The sequence below is a fragment of the Schistocerca gregaria genome, chromosome 3, assembly GCF_023897955.1.
Source record: "Schistocerca gregaria isolate iqSchGreg1 chromosome 3, iqSchGreg1.2, whole genome shotgun sequence".
NCBI lineage: Eukaryota > Metazoa > Arthropoda > Insecta > Orthoptera > Acrididae > Schistocerca > Schistocerca gregaria.
In genome coordinates, this window is record NC_064922.1 from 378,705,021 (window position 1) to 378,728,315 (window position 23,295).

The window sequence follows — 23,295 nt, forward strand, 5'->3', positions numbered from 1 at the left end:
AGTATGCATCACATGTGCTCTATGAGCAGCTCTCATTTTGTGTTATCTGAACAAAAGTGAGCAATGTAAAGCAAATAACTGAATATCTTGTAAGATATCTTGAAAAATATTGGAACTGCCACACCCAAATTCCAAAAATTTACTCCAAACATGGTATTTGTTGCAAATAAGAAATTCAGTTTAGTTTTATTGTATTTGACAAACACAGCACAAGATAAAAAATAATTTCCATGTAGACTTTACCATACTGACTAGTGATCAGAGCAAGGTTCTTAAATCTGAAACTTCCTGGCAGATTAAAACTGTGTGCCCGACCGAGACTCGAACTCGGGACCTTTGCCTTTCGCGTGCAAGTGCTTGCCCGCGAAAGGCAAAGGTCCCGAGTTCGAGTCTTGGTCGGGCACACAGTTTTAATCTGCCAGGAAGTTTCATATCAGCGCACACTCCGCTGCAGAGTGAAAATCTCATTCTTAAATCTGTTGGAAATGTCTACAATAGGTTCCCATTTGGCATGAGCTTAAAGGAAGGACATTTTTCCAGGTCAGAACCAGAGGGTAAGTGTCAGAAAAGGTACCACAGAGAAAATGGACATATTGTCAGAAGTGTCAAACGGAAGTGTGCTGGGATCCCTGTTGTTTATAATACATATAAATTACATATGACAGAAATTCATTCTAATGTTGGATATAATCTAAAGCTATTTTGCAGAATTAAGCAGTTATGAGATTGTGCAATTCTTCAGGTCATCTTGCAACAATGGAGAAGTGATAAACATAAGTGAAATAGGCATAAATGTAAGCAAGAAGCAGTTGGTCAGTTTCTGATCCAGAAACACTAAGATGACTTTTGAATATCTGAGTATCATCTAGGAGGAGAGATCATCTCCTTTAATGCAAACTGATTTCTAGTACCTAGGAGTGATATTTTATGGCATATTGCTTTGGTTACTGCATGTGAAAAGGGTAGTATGCAAGGCAAACAGGCCCCTCCTCTAAGCAATGAGAATCTTCAAAATTGCTCCTTTCCTGATAGTTTTGCTATGTGAAACATAGCTTGAATAGGCATGAAAAATAGCTTGAATAAGCACAGTTTATCAACATCTACAGCTACATCATTCTCCAAGAGCCACCCTTAATGGTGTGTGGTGGAGGGTACTTTTCATACTACTAACTGGGCCCTCCAACTGTGTTCCACTCACGAATAGCTTGTGGGAAGAATGACTGTCAGTAATCCTCTCTATTGGTTCTAATTTCTCAAATTTTCTCCTCGTGATCATTATGCAAGATGTATGTAGGGGGAAGTAATATGTTGTCCAACTCTTCCTGGAAAGTGCTCTCTTGAACTTTCAATAGTAATTCTCTCCATGATGCACAATGCCTCCCTTGTAACAACTGCCAATAGTCAGTTAACAGTTGTTAATTATCAATGAAATTCTTCACTTTGTTTTAACTTATCTCACTCCACTTCCCTGAAGATTCTCCTCTTTCATGGGATTGGATTTGTTGAACATAGTGACTAAATGAATACACACTGTGGCATGCATGAGAGTAAGTGTCATCTTCATTTAATTCATAGAAAATAGTGCATTAACATACTTCTTTACTGACTTAGGATGAGTTTCCAATTTCAAGTATTCTGAAATTAATTTTTCTTGCATGACCATCATTTCGCAAGTGAAGTGTGGCGTCGAAACCTTCCCAGGATGGTCAATGTTTATTGGCTTAATTTGCACAATATCTATTCACAGAATATAATTTACATTGATCATGTTGCTAACAAATCTGCTCTATTGCTTGCTAACAGGTGCTAAGAGATGGCATCATAGAAAATCAATCAGCGGAAACATTCCGTGAAGTATGGGAACCCAAATATTCAGCAGCATACTGGTTAGATATGGAATCTAGAACACTATGCCCTGATCTTAAGTACTTTGTATTTTTCTCAAGTGGATCTGGACCATGTGGTGTTCCTGGGCAATCAAATTATGCATTTGCCAATTCCGCAGTAGAGCATCTGGTAAGTATATTTCATACAAATGTTCCTATTTTTTTATTTTTAAATTTGCTATTGTGGATATAAAGAAACTTCCACATGGGAAAAATATATTAAAAACAAAGATTCCAAGACTTACCAAGCGGAAAAGCGCCGGCAGACAGGCACATGAACAAAACACACAAACACACACACAGAATTACGAGCTTTCGCAACTGGCAGTTGCTTCGTCAGGAAAGAGGGAAGGAGAGGGAAAAATGAAAGGATGTGGGTTTTAAGGGAGAGGGTAAGGAGTCATTCCAATCCCGGGAGCGGAAAGACTTCCCTTAGGGGAAAAAAGGACAGGTGTACACTCGCACACACACACACATATCCATCCGCACATACACAGACACAAGCAGACATATTTAAAGGCAAAGAGTTAAGGGCAGAGATGTCAGTCGAGGCGGAAGTACAGAGGCAAAGAAGTTGTTGAAAGACAGGTGAGGTATGAGCGGCGGCAACTTGAAATTAGCGGAGGTTGAGGCCTGGCGGATATCGAGAAGAGAGGATATACTGAAGGGCGAGTTCCCATCTCCGGAGTTCGGATAGGTTGGTGTTGGTGGGAAGTATCCAGATAACTCGGACGGTGTAACACTGTGCCAAGATGTGCTGGCCGTGCATCAAGGCATGTTTAGCCACAGGGTGATCCTCATTACCAACAAACACTGTCTGCCTGTGTCCATTCATGCGAATGGACAGTTTGTTGCTGGTCATTCCCACATAGAAAGCATCACAGTGCAGGCAGGTCAGTTGGTAAATCACGTGGGTGCTTTCACATGTGGCTCTCCCTTTGATCGTGTACACCTTCCGGGTTACAGGACTGGAGTAGGTGGTGGTGGGAGGGTGCATAGGACAGGTTTTACACCGGGGGCGGTTGCAAGGGTAGGAGCCAGAGGGTAGGGGAGGTGGTTTGGGGATTTCATAGGGATGAACCAAGAGGTTACGAAGGTTAGGTGGATGGCGGAAAGACACTCTTGGTGGAGTGGGGAGGATTTCATGAAGGATGGATCTCATTTCGGGGCAGGATTTTAGGAAGTCGTATCCCTGCTGGAGAGCCACATTCAAGGTCTGATCCAGTCCCGGGAAGTATTCTGTTACAAGTGGGGCACTTTTGGGGTTCTTCTGTGAGAGGTTCTGGGTTTGAGGGGATGAGGAAGTGGCTCTGGTTATCTGCTTCTGTACCAGGTTGGGAGGGTAGTTGCGGGATGCGAAAGCTGTTTTCAGGTTGTTGGTGTAATGGTCGAGGGATTCAGGACTGGAGCAGATTCGTTTGCCACGAAGGCCTAGGCTGTAGGGAAGGGACCGTTTGATATGGAATGGGTGGCAGCTGTCATAATGGAGGTACTGTTGCTTGTTGGTGGGTTTGATGTGGACGGATGTGTGCAGCTGGCCATTGGACAGATGGAGGTCAACATCTAGGAAAGTGGCATGGGATTTGGAGTAGGACCAGGTGAACCTGATGGAACCAAAGGAGTTGAGGTTGGAGAGGAAATTCTGGAGTTGTTCTTCACTGTGAGTCCAGATCATGAAGATGTCATCAATAAATCTGTACCAAACTTTGGGTTGGCAGGCTTGGGTAACCAAGAAGGCTTCCTCTAAGCGACCCATAAATAGGTTGGCATACGAGGGGGCCATCCTGGTACCCATGGCTGTTCCCTTTAATTGTTGGTATGTCTGGCCTTCAAAAGTGAAGAAGTTGTGGGTCAGGATGAAGCTGGCTAAGGTGACGAGGAAAGAGGTTTTAGGTAGGGTGGCAGGTGATCGGCGTGAAAGGAAGTGCTCCATTGCAGCGAGGCCCTGGACGTGTGGGATATTTGTGTATAGGGAAGTGGCATCAATGGTTACCAGGATGGTTTCTGGGGGTAACAGACTGGGTACGGATTCCAGGCGTTCGAGAAAGTGGTTGGTGTCTTCACTTCCAGCCTTGCCTCTCAATCTTTCTTGAAAAACCTTAATCCTACTCCCAACATCACCACAGCCGAAGCCCAGGCTATCCGTGATCTGAAAGCTGACCGATCCATCATCATTCTTCCGGCTGACAAGGGTTCCACAACCGTGGTACTTGATCGCCGGGAGTATGTGGCTGAGGGACTGCGTCAGCTTTCAGACAACTCTACATACAAAGTTTGCCAAAGTAATCCCATTCCTGATGTCCAGGCGGAGCTTCAAGGAATCCTCAGAACCTTAGGCCCCCTACAAAACCTTTCACCTGACTCCATCAAACTCCTCACCCCACCGACACCTCGCACTCCTACCTTCTACCTACTTCCTAACATTCACAACCCCAAACATCCTGGCCGCCCCATTGTAGCTGGTTACCAAGCCCCCACAGAACGTATCTCTGCCTACGTAGATCAACACCTTCAACCCATTACATGCAGTCTCCCATCCTTCATCAAAGACACCAACCACTTTCTCGAACACCTGGAATCCGTACCCAGTCTGTTACCCCCGGAAACCATCCTTGTAACCATTGATGCCACTTCCCTATACACGAATATCCCGCACGTCCAGGGCCTCGCTGCAATGGAGCACTTCCTTTCACGCCGATCACCTGCCACCCTACCTAAAACCTCTTTCCTCGTCACCTTAGCCAGCTTCATCCTGACCCACAACTTCTTCACTTTTGAAGGCCAGACATACCAACAATTAAAGGGAACAGCCATGGGTACCAGGATGGCCCCCTCGTATGCCAACCTATTTATGGGTCGCTTAGAGGAAGCCTTCTTGGTTACCCAAGCCTGCCAACCCAAAGTTTGGTACAGATTTATTGATGACATCTTCATGATCTGGACTCACAGTGAAGAACAACTCCAGAATTTCCTCTCCAACCTCAACTCCTTTGGTTCCATCAGGTTCACCTGGTCCTACTCCAAATCCCATGCCACTTTCGTAGACGTTGACCTCCATCTGTCCAATGGCCAGCTGCACACATCCGTCCACATCAAACCCACCAACAAGCAACAGTACCTCCATTATGACAGCTGCCACCCATTCCATTTCAAACGGTCCCTTCCCTACAGCCTAGGCCTTCGTGGCAAACGAATCTGCTCCAGTCCTGAATCCCTCGACCATTACACCAACAACCTGAAAACAGCTTTCGCATCCCGCAACTACCCTCCCAACCTGGTACAGAAGCAGATAACCAGAGCCACTTCCTCATCCCCTCAAACCCAGAACCTCTCACAGAAGAACCCCAAAAGTGCCCCACTTGTGACAGAATACTTCCCGGGACTGGATCAGACCTTGAATGTGGCTCTCCAGCAGGGATACGACTTCCTAAAATCCTGCCCCGAAATGAGATCCATCCTTCATGAAATCCTCCCCACTCCACCAAGAGTGTCTTTCCGCCGTCCACCTAACCTTCGTAACCTCTTGGTTCATCCCTATGAAATCCCCAAACCACCTCCCCTACCCTCTGGCTCCTACCCTTGCAACCGCCCCCGGTGTAAAACCTGTCCTATGCACCCTCCCACCACCACCTACTCCAGTCCTGTAACCCGGAAGGTGTACACGATCAAAGGGAGAGCCACGTGTGAAAGCACCCACGTGATTTACCAATTGACCTGCCTGCACTGTGACGCTTTCTATATGGGAATGACCAGCAACAAACTGTCCATTCGCATGAATGGACACAGGCAGACAGTGTTTGTTGGTAATGAGGATCACCCTGTGGCTAAACATGCCTTGATGCACGGCCAGCACATCTTGGCACAGTGTTACACCGTCCGAGTTATCTGGATACTTCCCACCAACACCAACCTATCCGAACTCCGGAGATGGGAACTCGCCCTTCAGTATATCCTCTCTTCTCGATATCCGCCAGGCCTCAACCTCCGCTAATTTCAAGTTGCCACCACTCATACCTCACCTGTCTTTCAACAACTTCTTTGCCTCTGTACTTCCGCCTCGACTGACATCTCTGCCCTTACTCTTTGCCTTTAAATATGTCTGCTTGTGTCTGTGTATGTGCGGATGGATATGTGTGTGTGCGTGTGTGCGAGTGTACACCTGTCCTTTTTTTCCCCTAAGGGAAGTCTTTCCGCTCCCGGGATTGGAATGACTCCTTACCCTCTCCCTTAAAACTCACATCCTTTCGTCTTTCCCTCTCCTTCCTGAAGAAGCAACCATCGGTTGCGAAAGCTAGTAATTCTGTGTGTGTGTTTTGTTCATGTGCCTGTCTGCCAGCGCTTTCCCGCTTGGTAAGTCTTGGAATCTTTGTTTTTAATATAACAACGAAGATGATGTGACTTACCAAACAAAAGCGCTGGCAGGTCGATAGACACACAAACATACACACAAAATTCTAGCTTTCGCAACCAACGGTTGCTTCTTCAGGAAAAAGGGAAGGAGAGGGAAAGACGAAAGGATGTGGGTTTTAAGGGAGAGGGTAAGGAGTCATTCTCATCCCGGGAGTGGAAAGATTTACCTTAAGGGGAAAAAAGGACAGGTATACACTCGCACACACACACATATCCATCCGCACATACACAGACACAGCCACATGGAGTAACTAGATAGGATGAGGAGGAAGAAGGGTTATGGGGAATGGGAAATGGCAGTTGGTAAGAATGCTACAAGGAGGAGAAGATATCCTGTCAGTTGTATTTTGCAGCAGTAGATTTTACTAACTGCGAGAGTTTAGAGATGAGGAGCCTCTTGTAGCTGTGGGTGTAGGAAACATACAGCAGATCTCAGAAGGCACTGATGATGGAGAGCATGGATCACATTGCAGTGGTACCAGTTGAGTCTATGAATGATTGGGTTTCACCAGCCATGGCTTGCACCTCAATGAGTATGGGAAGGGGAGGTTGGCAAAGCTTATAGGTGGCAGTGTAGTGAGCAGTGGTGGAATCACCCATTTCTTTAATAGTTGCTGTTAGATCTGTACCTTTTTTTAGACTGAAGTAAGCTGATAGGTATTCCTACTTAAAGGAAGTCTCTTTAACATAGGAGCCACCTTCAAAGAAGGTCAGGTATCTAAGTTGTGCATAAAATAGCATATGTCATCAAAATATAAGAGATATTGGAGATAAAGTTAGTGAACTGTTCATAGATGTTGACTCTGACATTATTGTTATGTCAGAGCAACACTTAACAACATTGTGAAAAGGAAAGTTGCTACTCACTACGTAGCAAAGATGCTGAGTTGCAGATAGGAACAACAAAAAGACTGTCACAAATAAAACTTTCGGCCAGTAAGGCCTTCATCAAAATTAGACAACAGACATGCACATACACACTCACACTAACACAACTCATAGACATGACTGCAATCTCATGAATCCTGGATTTTCCAGAGCACCACTTAAATAATAAAACAATTAAGAGGCTTCCTTTACCACAATACAGAGTAGCTGACTGTTCTTCAAGGATTTCTTTGCAAAGTGGGGAAGTGGTCATATCCTTTTGTGTCTGTAGATGTATCAAAGCACTGCACTGAACAGGGATTTGAATGCTGTGCAGGGGCAGTTGAATTTAGTAAAATTAAACTTTTAATTATAGTTGTTTATAGGTCCTCTGACTTTGGAGCACTTTTGTTCAAGCTAGAGAAGGTTCTTGATTCACTTTATAGGAAGTGCCAAAAATTAGTTGGATGTGGTGACTTCAATACTAATTTTGTGTGTGACAGTGCAAGAAAAAGAATGTTGCATGATCTCCTAGTTCATATGACCTGATTTGGACTGTATTTTTTCCAATCAGGGTGCAAGGCAACAGTAGCACAATGATAGACAACATTTTAATTCATACTTCCTTGCCACATGGACATTCTATTAGTAAAAGAGTGAATGATCTTTCAGACAATGATGCACAAGTTATATCACGAAAAGGTTTTTGTACTCAAACAGATGTTATATATAATTACAAACTATGTGGAAAAGCTAATCCATTGGCAACAGAGAGTTTTTAAGCATAATTAAAAAACTAGAGTGGCAGGATGTTTGTAGTTATAATAAAATAAATAATAAATGAAATGCTTTCAGTAACATATTTGTCATGCTCTTTGAAAGTTGTTTTCCATTAGAATGTTCAAAACTGAGTACTAGCAGTGAAAGACAGCATGAGTGGCTGACTAGTGGATAATAATATAATGTAGAACAAAGTGGGAATTATAAAAAAAAAATGTTAAAAGTAGTCGCAATTGAGCTACAGTGTATTATGCAAAAGGTGGCTGATTTGCAGTGACAAATTTTCATCAAAAGTGTTGAGCAAATTCATTCATTCGTTTGGATGGGGAGGCCGATAAGTGTTTGCCACCTTTTGGCTGGGTGGCAATTATAGAACTGAGGTGCATGCCCTGCAGTCTCAAGATTTTACAGAAACTATCTTAAGAAAATTTTTGTCTAATTTACTTATAGCTTAATATCTCAAGTTCATGATGATGTGCCCATCATTTCGTTAATGGTCATAAGTATTGTGACATTTACATGGAAGCAACACACTGTGTGAAATTTGAAAAAGTTTGCAATGGAAAATGGTGATTACTATGATTTTGCATTTGGTGCAAATTACATAATTTGTTGCTGCATGTGAAATTTACATAACATATCAAATTTTTCTTTAGACTTGGGTGGAGGTCACAATCTTGATCTGATGTAGCACACTCATTTGGTATCATGCAGTACCAGTGATAAAAGCAGAGTGAAATATCCATAACATTCCACATATTTAATAAATGGTGTGAGATACTGAAATGATATTTTGCCAAATAATAGCACACAAAGAGGAGAGTATTTTACCATACAGTTGCTATGCAAAACTTCATTTTCTACCATCAGTAGCTGGTGAAATGAGAAATGCTACACTCCTGAAAATGGAAAAAAGAACACATTGACACCGGTGTGTCAGACGCACCATACTTGCTCCGGACACTGCGAGAGGGCTGTACAAGCAATGATCACACGCACGGCACAGCGGACACACCAGGAACCGCGGTGTTGGCCGTCGAATGGCGCTAGCTGCGCAGCATTTGTGCACCGCCGCCGTCAGTGTCAGCCAGTTTGCCGTGGCATACGGAGCTCCATCGCAGTCTTTAACACTGGTAGCATGCCGCGACAGCATGGACGTGAACCGTATGTGCAGTTGACGGACTTTGAGCGAGGGCGTATAGTGGGCATGCGGGAGGCCGGGTGGACGTACCGCCGAATTGCTCAACACGTGGGGTGTGAGGTCTCCACAGTACATCGATGTTGTTGCCAGTGGTCGGCGGAAGGTGCACGTGCCCGTCAATCTGGGACCGGACTGCAGCGACGCACGGATGCACGCCAAGACCGTAGGATCCTACGCAGTGCCGTAGGGGACCGCACCGCCACTTCCCAGCAAATTAGGGACACTGTTGCTCCTGGGGTATCGGGGAGAACCATTCGCAACCGTCTCCATGAAGCTGGGCTAAGGTCCCGCACACCGTTAGGCCGTCTTCGCTCACGCCCCAACATCGTGCAGCCCGCCTCCAGTGGTGTCGCGACAGGCGTGAATGGAGGGACGAATGGAGACGTGTCGTCTTCAGCGATGAGAGTCGCTTCTGCCTTGGTGCCAATGATGGTCGTATGCGTGTTTGGCACCGTGCAGGTGAGCGCCACAATCAGGACTGCATACGACCGAGGCACACAGGGCCAACACCCGGCATCATGGTGTGGGGAGCGATCTCCTACACTGGCTGTACACCTCTGGTGATCGTCGAGGGGACACTGAATAGTGCACGGTACATCCAAACCGTCATCGAACCCATCGTTCTACCATTCCTAGACCGGTAAGGGAACTTGCTGTTCCAACAGGACAATGCACGTCCGCATGTATCCCGTGCCACCCAACGTGCTCTAGAAGGTGTAAGTCAACTACCCTGGCCAGCAAGATCTCCGGATCTGTCCCCCACTGAGCATGTTTGGGACTGGATGAAGCATCGTCTCACGCGGTCTGCACGTCCAGCACGAACGCTGGTCCGACTGAGGCGCCAGGTGGAAATGGCATGGCAAGCCGTTCCACAGGACTACATCCGATCGTCTCCATGGGAGAATAGCAGCCTGCATTGCTGCTAAAGGTGGATATACACTGTACTAGTGCCGACATTGTGCATGCTCTGTTGCCTGTGTCTATGTGCCTGTGGTTCTGTCAGTGTGATCATGTGATGTTCTGACCCCAGGAATGTGTCAATAAAGTTTCCCCTTCCTCGGACAATGAATTCACGGTGTTCTTATTTCAATTTCCAGGAGTGTATGAGTTTTGGAACAATACAAATGAAGACATTACAAGCTTGTTTTGTAATGAGGATGTGTTTTTTTAATGAGCTAGTGACCTTACATTTCCTCAGTTCCTCACTTAATGACTTAATAAACCACTCTTTCAGAATTCTCTCACAACTGCATCTGCACAACATGTTAGAGAGATGACACTGTGTAAACTCTGCTGTTTTTTGACAAAAGAAGCAGATTTTAATATGGAAAGAAGAAAAATGTGTAGGTTTTACTCAAAATTCGCCACTCATGGTGCTTTGCTGAAAGTTACAAATAGTTAACAAGCCAAGAGGAAACAAATTACTGCATTTTCAGTACAATTCTTGTTAGATACTAATCAAAGCAGAGATGACAGATCTTTTTGAATGGTCACCATGCACTTGGGAGTGTGAAGGGGCTCCACTTAATATTTACAAAAAATGTAAACATAGGCTTCAGTTTAGAGTGGCACTTACCCTACAACGTCAGTACATAGTAAAAATGTTTCTGTTATGATAAGTCAGATATAGGTACAGAAGTTAACAATCACTTTCTGAACATAGTGGTGAATTAAATAAAAACTTAGTTACTAAAGGGAGTCATATAACTCTATTCAAAAATGATTTCCTGAGATTCATATCTGACATTCTCCTCCATGACACTGTGACACTGACAAGGGGGAAACTGAGTCAGTAATTAAATCTCTGAAGACTAAGGACTCTAAAAAATGATGGAGTAGCTAAGAGAATACTGAAGTACTGTGTTGCACACATTACCAGTGTTTAGCCATATTTGTATTTTATTTTATTTATTTATTTATTTTATGATCAGTTTCCTGAGTGATTACAGTACTTATTAGTGAAGCTGCTTTATAAAAAGGTATAATGTAGACTATTTTAGACCTATTTCTATGTCATCAGTCCTTGCTAAGGTTGTTGAAAAGGCTGTGGGTAAGAATAATGGATCATTTCATTTCACATAAGTTGCTGTCAAATGTAGAGTCGGTTTTAGAAGTGGTTTGGCAACAGAAAATGCTATATTTTCCTTTCTATTTGAGGTACTGGATGGATTAAACAAAATGTTTCAAACACTAGGCATCTTTTTTGATTTAATAACTAAAATTGTTCTAGAAGTTGTACCATTATGGTAGCTCACAGTTGGTTCACCTCTTACTTTAAGAACAAGCAGCTGGTCGTTCTCTACAGTATTGAGAATGGCTGTGATGTGAAGTCTGAGTGGGACATGGTCAAATGAGGAGTGCCCAGGGATCATGCCTGGGACTACTCCCCTTCCTTATTTATACAAATGATATGCCTTCTAGTATTACAGGTGATTTTAAAATATTTCTAAATTTCTGTTTGCTGATGACACTAGCTTGGTAGTAAAGGATGTTGTGTGAAACATTGGGACTGTTTCAAATAGTGCAGTTTAAGACATAAGTTCATGGTTTGCAGAAAATAAGTTGAAGCTGAATCACAGTACGACTCAGTTTTTACAGTTTCTAACACACAACACAACAAAACCTGATATTCTGCTTGCATAGAAGGGGCATATGATTAGTGAGACTCAACAGTTCAAATTTATATGTGTTCAGATATATAGTAAACTGTCATGGAAATCCCATGTTCAGGATCTTGTTCAATGACTTAATGCTGCCATGTTTACTGTTGGAACATTTTCAGAAGTTAGTGGTAGCTTTGTATGAAAAGTAGTCCATTTTTCTTATTTTCATTCACTTACATATTGGTATTATATTTTAGGGTAACTCTTCCCATTCTCAAAAAGTATTTTTGGCTCCAAAACAGCTGGTTCGTGCAATAAGTGGTGTAAGTTTGAGAACCTCTTGTCGACCGCTATTCATTAGGCTGGGTATTCTGACATTGGCTTCTCAATATATGTATTCTTTAATGTCATTTCCTGCTATCAGTGTCAGCTTATTCCCAAGAATTAGCAGTTTTCACTCAGTTAATACTAGGCAGAAATCCAATCTGCATTTGGATTGCATCTCAACTGTTGCACAGAAAGGCATGCAGTATTCTGCTGCATCCATTTTCAATAAGCTACCACAAGAATTCAAAAAACTAAGCAGCAATTGAAACACTTTCAAATCCAAACTGAAGAGTTTCTTCATAGGTCACTCCTTCTATTCTGTCAAGGAGTACCTTGAAAAATTAAGCTAATTCCTGTGTCACTTTGTTGAGTGCATTTATATAAATGTATAGCTTGTCATCTTTTTAGGATTCATGAACATTTTATTTTATCTCTTACTACTTTTCTGTTGTAATTTCATATATATCGCTACATTCCATGGCCATGGAGATCTGCTTCCCAATTTGGTCCTACTGAACTTCATGTATAAAATAAAATAAATAAAATATGAAGAAACTAATATTAACATAGAACATTTCATTATAATTTTGGCATAGTGATTCTAGTTCTTTATGGAAAATAAATAATTAACTTTTCATTGTATTAGCACTCAAAAAAAAAACCATAAACAATTGAGATATTTACTCATGCTACAATTATTTTCTCTTTTTATAATATTTTAATGAGAAGTCTTTTTCTGTGAAAAGTCTTTTCATGTGTCACTCACATGAAAACACACACAGTAAGATGTGTACCTATGTATGGGCAGAACTTGTGGCCTAAAACTACAGCTAACAAGAAGTTTTATATTATGTTTGGTATATAATTAATCACAATTATAGGTTTTGTGTAGTGAAACTTTTTATATTGCCTGTTAGTACATTTTTATAGCCTGAGTATGATCTCTCTACAGCACAAGTGGTTAATGGTGCATATTTCATTGTCACAGTTACTTGTCAGTTCTCCCCAGTACAATACATCTTTGAACTTCTCACCCCAGGGTAATAGTCGACACTTTCTTCATATCTTCATATCTAGGATTCCTCAAAAGAATATTCTATAAAATAAAACAATGTAAAATCCAGGATGGAATGTAACAATATTATGAAAAAGGAAGTTGCCACTCACCATAGAGGGACACACACACACACACACACACACACACACACACACACACACACACACACTCAGGCAACTGAAACCACACTGTGAACAGCAGCACCAGTGCATGATGGGAGTAGCGACTGGTTGGGGGTAAGGAGCAGGCTGGGGTGGAGAGGGGGAGGGATAGTATGGCAGGGGTGGCGGACATTGTAGTGCTGCAGGTTAGCTGGTGGGCACAGGAGAGGTGTGGAGAGGGGGGGCGAGGGAGTAGCGGAAAAGGAGAGAAGTAAAAAGACTGGGTGTGACGGTGGAACAACAACTGTATAGTGCTGGAATGGGAACAAGGAAGGGGCTGTATGGGTGAGGACAGTGACTGACCTCCCCGCCCCAGCCTCCTCCTTATCCCAACCCAGTCGCCACCCATCACGCACTGGTGCTGCTGCTCGTAGTGTGGTTTCTGTCTATTTTTCACAAAGGCCTTACTGGTCAAAAGCTTTATTTATTTGTGATAGTCTTTTTGTTATGCCTACCTGCAACTCAGCATCTCCGCCATATGGTGAGTGGCAATTTTCCTTTTCCTTATATTGTTATTCTATAAAATAATAATGCTTGTTGTACCCACTGAAAAAGGTATTTCCGCAAGATGCGTCTGCACCTCAGAGATCATTTGCTATATTTCTTATACCTTCAGAACTACAAAAATAAGTTAACTCAAGTGCCACCAATAGTGTCTCATTATCGAGTTATAAAGACAAGCAACACTGTGCTATAGACATTCTTGATTTCAGTACAGTGTATAAATGTGGTTACTATATTTTTCCTTAATGTGTGCAAATTCACATTATCAATTTACCTTGGAAAATCTATTTAAGAACCATGTTTTTCTGCAGAAGTCAGTTTTAGTCCCTACTTCTTTTGTACCATTTAGCCCTTTAAGTGTAATTTAGTCCTTTGTAGGTTCTTTAATGTTAAAATCTTCTCATTTGAGCCATAGTTGTGACCAGTATTTCCTTTCATAAAAAATATAATGAAAAGTGTTTGCCCCAGGGAAATATGATTTTATTATTGGGATAATTTTTGGAAAATGTAGATCATCTATAAAGCAGACCACATGTAGGGTGCGGGTGCAACTTATTCTTGAGTACTGCTTAAATGTTTGGGATCCGCACCAGGTGGGATTGAAAGAAGACATTGAAGCATTTCACAAAGATTAGCTGCTATATTTGTTGCCAGTAAGTTCAGTCAGCTTGCAGATGTTATGGATATGATTCAGGAGCTCAAGTGAGAATCCCTGGAAGGAAGAAAACACCCATTTTGAAGCACACACTGAGAAAGTTCGGAGAACTGACATTTGAAGATGACTGCAGAACGATCCAACTGCCACTGCTGCCAACATTCTTTTGGTGTAGGGACCTAGAAGTTTTGATATGATATGAGAAATTTGGTCAAGGAGACATATAGACAGTTGGTTTTTGCTTGCTCTACCTGCGAGTGGAACAGGAGGGAATAACTAGTTGTGGTTTAAAGTAACCATCGCCTTGCTTTGTATGGTGGCTTGCAGAGTATATATGTAGATGTAGAATCCTAGGATGAAAACTAAACTCTACAAAGACTTCAAAGGCCTCATATTATTAAAGAAAAGGGTCAGCTGTGTGAGTACACTGATATTCAACAACATGACAGAATATATATACAATGAAGCATGATGAAGTTTAAGACTGAGTTGAAGAAATTTAAGTTGGGCAACTCCTCATCCTCCATTGAAGAGTAACTTCACAAAAGTTCTTAAAAATAATATTTTAGTTTATATTATAATAAATTTCCATTGTAATATAACAATATGTCATAATGTTAAGCTGTTCATTGTACTGAATTTGAATGAAATGCACAACCTTGACTTCATTCCACACACCACTGACACCTCAACTAATATAATGTATAAATACATACCTAGACTACATAAAAGTAAATGGTATGTGGCTACCAGCCTGGTGGATTGCTTTTTATGTCTCTGGCTTGCATATCAATAGCACTGCTTATTTCATCAAGCTTCTGATGAGTCTGGAAAGATAAGTCTGCAATCAATATGTATTACCAGCTTGCACATCTTACAGTGAGACGGATTTTTCATGCAAAACCACTCAAAACATGAGTATTGCTCGGTGACCAATGATGAGGTGCATGCTGTAATAGGAGAGACAGGAAATCAAAGAAGTGGATGAGGGAACAAAGCAGAGCGGATGGCGAAATTATGTCGATATGCAAATGAAGTGGAGGCGAGCAGGACATGTGGGTACCAGGATAGAACAAGAATGTTCTTTTTGGTGTCCAAGGTATAAGAAAATACTGGGACAATGACCTGGAAGGTAGTTATATGACAGTATAAAATATGCAAGAGCAGCATGGAAGAACAGATTTGACGAGCACTATTATGAAAAGTCTAGAGAGAGAGTTTATCCCGAGTTACTGTTCTAGTGATGCCAATGATAGATATTCTAAACAAAAAGCACAGTTTAGGAAGTTTTGCTGTTAGAAGAACCTCTCACAAACTGTAATAATATGATGCTTATTTATTCATAATGTAGGAAAGGATAGATTGCTACTTATTGGTAAGTAGCAAATCAGTCTTTTCCCACATTGCTGTTATTCCTACCTGGAGTTTCCATTGTTTTATTTATTCATAATGTTTTCACCCCCCGAAGTTATACAGAATTATCTTCTTGGACTACCTCTAAAGTAAAGCAGATGTTCATTCAAAAAAAGTGAGCTGTAAGAATACGGTGTAAAGTGGATAATAACACATCTTGTTGAGGCCTCTTCAAAATACTTATACCCACTTTCCAGGACATTTCCTGAATGACATTTGTTCCTAATCATTAATACTGTTTCATTTAATTATGGGTTGCCTAGTCACAATAGCTGCCTGAAGAAATACTTCATCCAGACTTCACCTTTTTACTCTATGGTTGAGAATAATCTGTTGTTTTCTGGTGCAAAGATTTGCAACATGCTTCCACCCAGTACAAAAAATAAATTGAGAGTCTCTGCAAATTAAAATTAAAAACAGACAATATATGTCATTCCTTCCATACATTATCCGAGTAACAAAGTTAAAGAACTGGAGTTTTCCCTCAGCTGTGTGTCAAATAACAATGATCATTGCACACAGACATCTATTCTTGAGGGCACAGAGGCACTGTTGTTTTGTGACAAGCACCAGCATGTTTATGTAAAAATTAACAATAGAAGATAAACGGCATCTGTTTAATGTAACTGAGGAAACAGAAGCTTTGGTGTTAATTTTACCTCAGGAAGAACAAGTAGTTCTTCATTGTTGTTGCAGTTTGTTAATGCATACTTTGATTTAATCTACATTCTTGATAGTTCTCTTTCATGATGGGACCTATAGAACAACATGAATGATTGCATTAATGAATGAGTGAATAAAACACTGTATTCACATAAAAGCCTAAAATTTCAAAAATCTTATGTGATAAATCTGCCCGAAATTAAGCTACAGTCAAATTCAGAGACAAAAGGTTTACCTCTCAGGCAGCAGCAATATAGACAAAAGCCAAAAGTGCCCCCATCCAATGAAAACTCAAAAGGTTGGAGCAAATAGGACAAAATCACTATTAGTCACTCAAAACCCTGAATTAAATGAGGCAGACCATGAGACTAAAATAAAAGTATTCTTGTCATCATTGAGCCTGTACTACCAATTTGGCAGCCACCTGCTGTATGTACCTCTGAAAAACAACAGCTTAAGTCATTTTCTAGTTAGTTTCTGCTGAAGGTTTCAATAATATGGTACACTACTGACATTCATTTCTGTCTCACTATATAATGCGGGGAATTTATTGAAAATTTGAATATGGGAACAATTATCAAATAGAGATTAGTTCAGGTATACTTTTCAATTCATAGGTCCATAGTGATAAGATCTGCAGTTGAAAGTGTATGATTTTTTTTTTTAATTTTTCAATAAGTAGCCTTCTACTGTATAGTTACAGATGTAGCAACATTATCTGTATCACTTTATTGTTTAAGAAACGATTTTTGTGTCTCTTGTAAAATTTAACAAAATGGAGTTTCCATTCCCTATCATTAATATATCCTAATGTCCCTTCCACAGATCCTAAGTGTCATGATCCTAATGGATGTGGAAAAAGTAAAAAATCTGAAAAATATTTTTATTTGAAAGATATCACCAAATGTGCAATTAACAGATGTATAAACACTGAAGTAAATAAGATAATACATAAGCTATAGAAGTCATACAGCATCAAACAGAAAGCAGTTTACAACACTCATTTACATTGATCACATTAATGCAACAAGATGTGCAGAAGTCAGATTTTATGTAATACTCATATTATTTAGTTGATATTATTAATAATAGTGGTAGTTAGTTGTTAGCTATTATTAGTAATATACACTTCAATTAATTCTACTAATAAATCTATCAAATGAATTGTAGTTGATAATGGATATTCAGTGGTGTTTAAACTTTTTATGGCTGCTGGAAAGTTATTGAAAATAAGTGCTTCTAAATAATGGATACTTTTATGGACCAATGAAAGTGACTTTAAATGTTTATGTAAATTATTCTTAATTCTAGTGCTGGTACCCTAAACTGAGCTATTTGTTTGAAGAATTAGATGTACTAAGTATGACAAACTTCTTTAAGGTATAAATGTATTGGCAAGCAATAACTAGCAGCCTCAGTTCCTTGAAAAGACCATTTTAGAATGCTTGATTTGGCAAATTTTAGCTCGATTTGATGAGTTGGTCTCATACGTCATTAAAGAACAAAAGTAAGTGTAGAATGCTAGCTTTTTCAGTTTTATGTCAGCTATGTTTGACATCTGCATTACATCTGATTTATTTAGGGGCTTGAGCATCATGCTCCTCTCATTTGAATTTATTGTCTAATTATAATAACAAAGAGTTAAAACTTTCAGTGCATATGGTGTATACAGGCGATTAAAAAAGAAACGAGCCAGAAGCATAATTACAGAAACCAGTACCTGTATGTTAGAAGTATTGTTGAGACACTTGTCCCACTGTGACACAAGGCAGCGAATGGCTGACTCATAAAATTCCCGGGGCTGCAATGTTAACTATTTCCACACATAGAGCTGGACGTCGGCGTCCACAAGAGTGTAGGAAAGGTTATGCTGATGTTCTTCTTTGACCAAGATGGCTCCCTTCTGATTCACTTCCTGCAGCACAGGACAACAGTGCAAATCTTGACCCCCTTTGCCAACCGATCAAATCAAAACGACCAGGCAATCTCACCTGTGGAGCCATTTTACTCCATGGCAATGCAAAGCCTCATATGGCCAATACAGTATAGTAGTGCAGCACTCCTACAGAAATACAAATGGGAGGTTCTCAGCCACCCTCCATATGATCTGGACCTCTCTCCCTGTGATTATGCCATTTTATGTCGCCTTAAAAAGGCTCTGAGGGGCAAATGATTCAACTCGGATGACGATGTCCAGCTGCATGTATGGAACTGGTTAACATCACAGCCCCAGGAACTTTATGAGACAGCCATTCACTGCTTTCTGTTACAGTTGGGCAAGTGTCTCAACAGCCAGGGTCAATATTTCTAACATACAGACTCATTTCCTTTTGAATGCACCTTTTATCTTTTCAGAGCTTAGATAAAAAGAATTGACTCAGAACCATTTATTAGTGTTCCAGATGATTTCATTAAACACTCTTTCTAAAATTATACTTGATTTGATATTTGCAATGTTTGAACCATATATGATATGTGTTACACAAATTTTTAAAAGTAATGTGGAAAAAATCATACATTTGTCTACCTTCTTTGCTGCTGAAGCTTAATATATTACATTCTTAATCACCTTGTGAAATTTCTTAAAACATTAGATATGCATTCTTGCAGTCTCTTTGCAACTGAAAATTAAAAAAAAAAAATATTTTGAAACCATTAATTTCCCTTCAATACTGTAAGTGGAAGTGAAAGAGAAAATGAAGCAAAGTGAGTATTTAGGTTATCTGGAACCTGTGTGAACCTTGTACATGCTGTTGAGTTCCTGCCTGAAGGGTTAAAATGCCATCTGTGTTGAAAAGGGGTTTGTGTAACTGATGTGAATTATTCTGTATACAACTGACATTGAGCCAGACTGGTAGTCTACAAACTATTGAATAACTTTTCCTCTCATGTGTCTTATGATCATGTTTATGGCATCCAATTGAATGCATTTACGTTTACATGTTAATCAGATATAATCAGTATCAATTTCATGTCTCAGTGAACAGTTATCACCAAATTTTTTATTCCATACAACTGTTTCATTACTTAGGTTGAATACCGCAGAGAATGTGGATTCCCTGGCTTATCTATTCAGTGGGGACCAGTTGCTGATGTTGGACGTGCAGCAGATATTGAATTTCTATATGGAGTAAAACACCAAACCATAGCCTCTTGCATGATGGAACTTGAAAAGCTAATGCTGAACCCTGAAGCGAGTGTAGCAAGATGCATGGTGATCAGCAATGATATCAATACTTGTTCTTCCATCAGAGGACATCAAAGAAGTGCTGACCTGTTGACCAACATTACTAAAGTTCTTGGTTAGTTAACAAATTTACTTTCACATGTTACACATTGGATAGTATTTTCTCTGTGTCATCCCACCAAACATGTGGGTTCAGAGCACAATATTATTACTGTGTTTGTCACATACAAGTTTCTTAGATATTAATGGTGTGGTAGTAAAAAACCTCTTAACATCAAAACATTAAATAAAAAAGGAAATTGTTCAGAAGCCCACTCATGATGGAAATCTATTGGATATATAACAACAAATTGACATCACTTCTTCAAGGATGTCTACATTGAAACTGGTATGAGTGACCACAAGGTGATTGCAACTACAACAATTTCCAAAATGCAAAGGGAAACTAAAACAAGCAGCACAGTTTGTATGTTTAACGGATTAGAAAAAGAGGCAGTGGTGTCATACCTCAATACAAACTTGAAATACTTAGCTCTGTAGAGGAACTTGTAGCTAAGAAGATTTGGAAGAATGTTCATTTTATTTATTTCAAACAATGGAAAATCTAGGATGGAATATAACAATACTATGAAAAGAAAAGTAGCTACTCACGATATAGCGGAGATGCTGAGTCACAGATAGGCCTATCTTCAACTCAGCATGTCTGCTATATGGTGAGTAGCAATATTCTTTTTAATAATATTGTTACATTTTATTTTGTGTTCTGGTAATCTATGCTGTGAAGACATGTAATGTAAGAAACACTAAATTTGTGAAGGAAGCTTTAAAAGTCTTACACCCATTGAAATTGACCCCCTTGTGTACCATGCTCAGTCTTGTGTTCTTGAGAGGAGAAAATAATTGTAATAAGCAGATTGAATAGTTTCTATATTTCTAATAATAATGCATTCAGCATGAGTTGCAGAATTCAGTCATTTGCACAGATCCAGAACTTGACTTGATCAGTTTAGTTTGCTACCTCTATGTAAGACCAGCTATTTTGAAGTAATACTAATAATAATAATTTTATTGCCTTTAAGCCATTACAGCAATAGCCAAAGTCACACACATAATACGATACAGTACATGCTATAAAAGAACAGAATTGTTATTAACGTTACAGTTTAATTTCACAGGTCATGAAATCCTTTATATTGTAGAATGGGTTTACAACTAACCAGTCATGAAGTGTTTGTTTGTATTGTTACTCTGGTAAATTTTGTATAGCTTGTGGAAGTTTGTTAAATAATTTGTGGCCCATAAGTTCATAACTGTTAACTGATTTTGACAGTCTGTGGCAGCACGTATACCTAGATACAGCTGTTTGTCCTAGTGCTGTAACAATGTATATTTGCCCTGTGTTTTACTTTAGGTAAGTTATTTTTTGTGTAGATTAAAATATAGTAAATATATAGGTTGGTTACTGTCATGATTTTTTGTTGAGTAAACAAAGGTTTACAATGAGCCTTGTATGGTGAGCCTGTAATTATCCTAATAGCTTTCTTTTGCAGCAATAGTATATCATGCACACAAGTGGAGTTTCCCCATAAAATAATACCATAGGATATGATGCTTTGGAAAAATGTGTAGTAAGATACTCTAACATAATTTTTAGGTACACAGTGCATTAATCGCCTTAACAAATATATTACCCTAGACAATTTACCACTAATATACTTAATATGTGAATTTAAAGAAAGTTTATCATCCAAATATACCCCAAAAAATTTAACACAACTAGGATCATCTGATGGAAACGTGTCTTTTAAACTAAATACCAACTGCTGGGTTTTGCTTTCATTAAGCAAGAACCCATTTGCTTTAAACCAGAGTGAAGCTTGCTCAATTGCCTCTGTAACACATGTTTTAAGGCTATTAAGATCATTACTGCTATTCAGAAACGTTGTATCATCAGCATAGAGTACTGTTATGGATTTAATAAATGATGGCAGGTCATTCTATCATTATTACGAAAAGGAAAGAACCCAGCACAGATCCCTGCGGAACACCTATCTTAACTTGTTCTATACTGGACATTTCTTTCCCAACACAGATGGCTTGCTTACAGATTTGTAAATATGATCTTAATAGCTTAAGGCTGTAATCTTTAACACCATAAAAGTCCATTTTTTTAGTAGTAGTGTATGTTCTACACAGTCAAAGGCTTTTCTTAGGTCACAAAAAGTCAGTTGAGCAAAGCATTTATCTTCAAATATTTGATGGATATATTTAACAACATTGTCTATGGCACAATGGTTGACAGGATTTTCCTAAAGCTGTACTGTGATCCACTTATTAATCCTATGTTATCAAAGTAAATGGATAATGGTTGGTAAATTATGCATTCTAGAACTTTTGAAAAAACTGTGACTATGGATATTGGCCTGTAGCTTGAGACAGAATTTTTATCTCCTTTTTTATGTACTGAAACTACCCTAGACAGTTTAAGCTCATCAGGGAAAAAAAAACCTCCAGTATCACTTGTTATTACAATATGTTAGGGGGTAAACTATACAGTCTGTTACTTTCTCCAGCATGTTACAAGACGGGTCATATATGTCTACACTGTCTGATGATTTTAACTGCTTCACTATTCTTAACACAAAACCAAGTGAGACCTCAGAAAAATTGAAAGAACTTGTGTTTGTTGATGACCTAGCAACATGTTTTGACAGTAACGGTGTTGAGCAGATTTCAGGTCTAATTATAACACTTCCTACTTCCTCAACTGATTTAATAAAAAAGTCATTAAATTCCTGGGGAGAGATACTAATTTTGTCACTTCTTTTATCTTTGGCAACAGTATTTATTAGTGTCCATGCTGCTTTGCACGTATTGGTAGATTTTTCAATACTTCTGAGATTGTGTGCTTGTTTGGCTTCCACAATTGCTTTTTTGTACTCAATCCTAGATCTAACATAGGCTAATTTTGCATGGTTGGTTTTCAGATTTCTATAAATATTGTACAACAACATAACTTGATTTTTCATAGTAGAGAGCTGTTTTGTATACCATGTATTTTGTCTATTTGGAACTTTTGCTTTTAGGACTCTGTCAGTTACTTTGCATTTCTTTATTGGAATGCAGTCATTAAAGTGTCCCAAAAATCCTTTAAGAAACCTATCAAATAGTACCTTTGCTGGCAGATAATTGCTTAGAGTATAATGTATGTCATCATAACACAGGCTAAACCAATCTCTGTTAGAAAGGGACATATGAAACCTGTCAATTTTCTCATCTGTGACTGGTCTAGTGACCACAACTTCTGGGACAGGCTTATTTATGTTACTCTTATCAAGAGGGAACCTGCTTGTATAATTTAAAGATACTGAATCATGATCAGAATATGGAAATACTGTCACACAAGATGATTCTTCTGTTGTTTTAAAATTTACAAAAATATTGTCAAGACATGCATGTTCTCTTGTAGGCTTGTTATTGTAACACTGTAAGTTGCACTGTCTTAGTAGGATTTGGTGTTCAGTGACGGTATGTTTTTGTGTTGTAACATCAAAATCAGCATTCACATCTCCACCTATCAC

At 39.7% G+C, this 23,295-nt stretch overlaps 1 protein-coding gene across 1 annotated transcript in view; it reads left to right on the top strand.

The window, feature by feature from the left end:
• LOC126353899 (fatty acid synthase-like) overlaps positions 1 to 23,295 on the top strand; it is a 416,829-nt gene that overhangs the window by 354,699 nt on the left and 38,835 nt on the right. The window contains exons 30-31 of the mRNA XM_050003123.1: positions 1,804 to 2,016; positions 19,559 to 19,829. Of these exons, the coding sequence (XP_049859080.1) occupies positions 1,804 to 2,016; positions 19,559 to 19,829 (484 nt within the window). The remainder of the gene's footprint in view (positions 1 to 1,803; positions 2,017 to 19,558; positions 19,830 to 23,295) is intronic.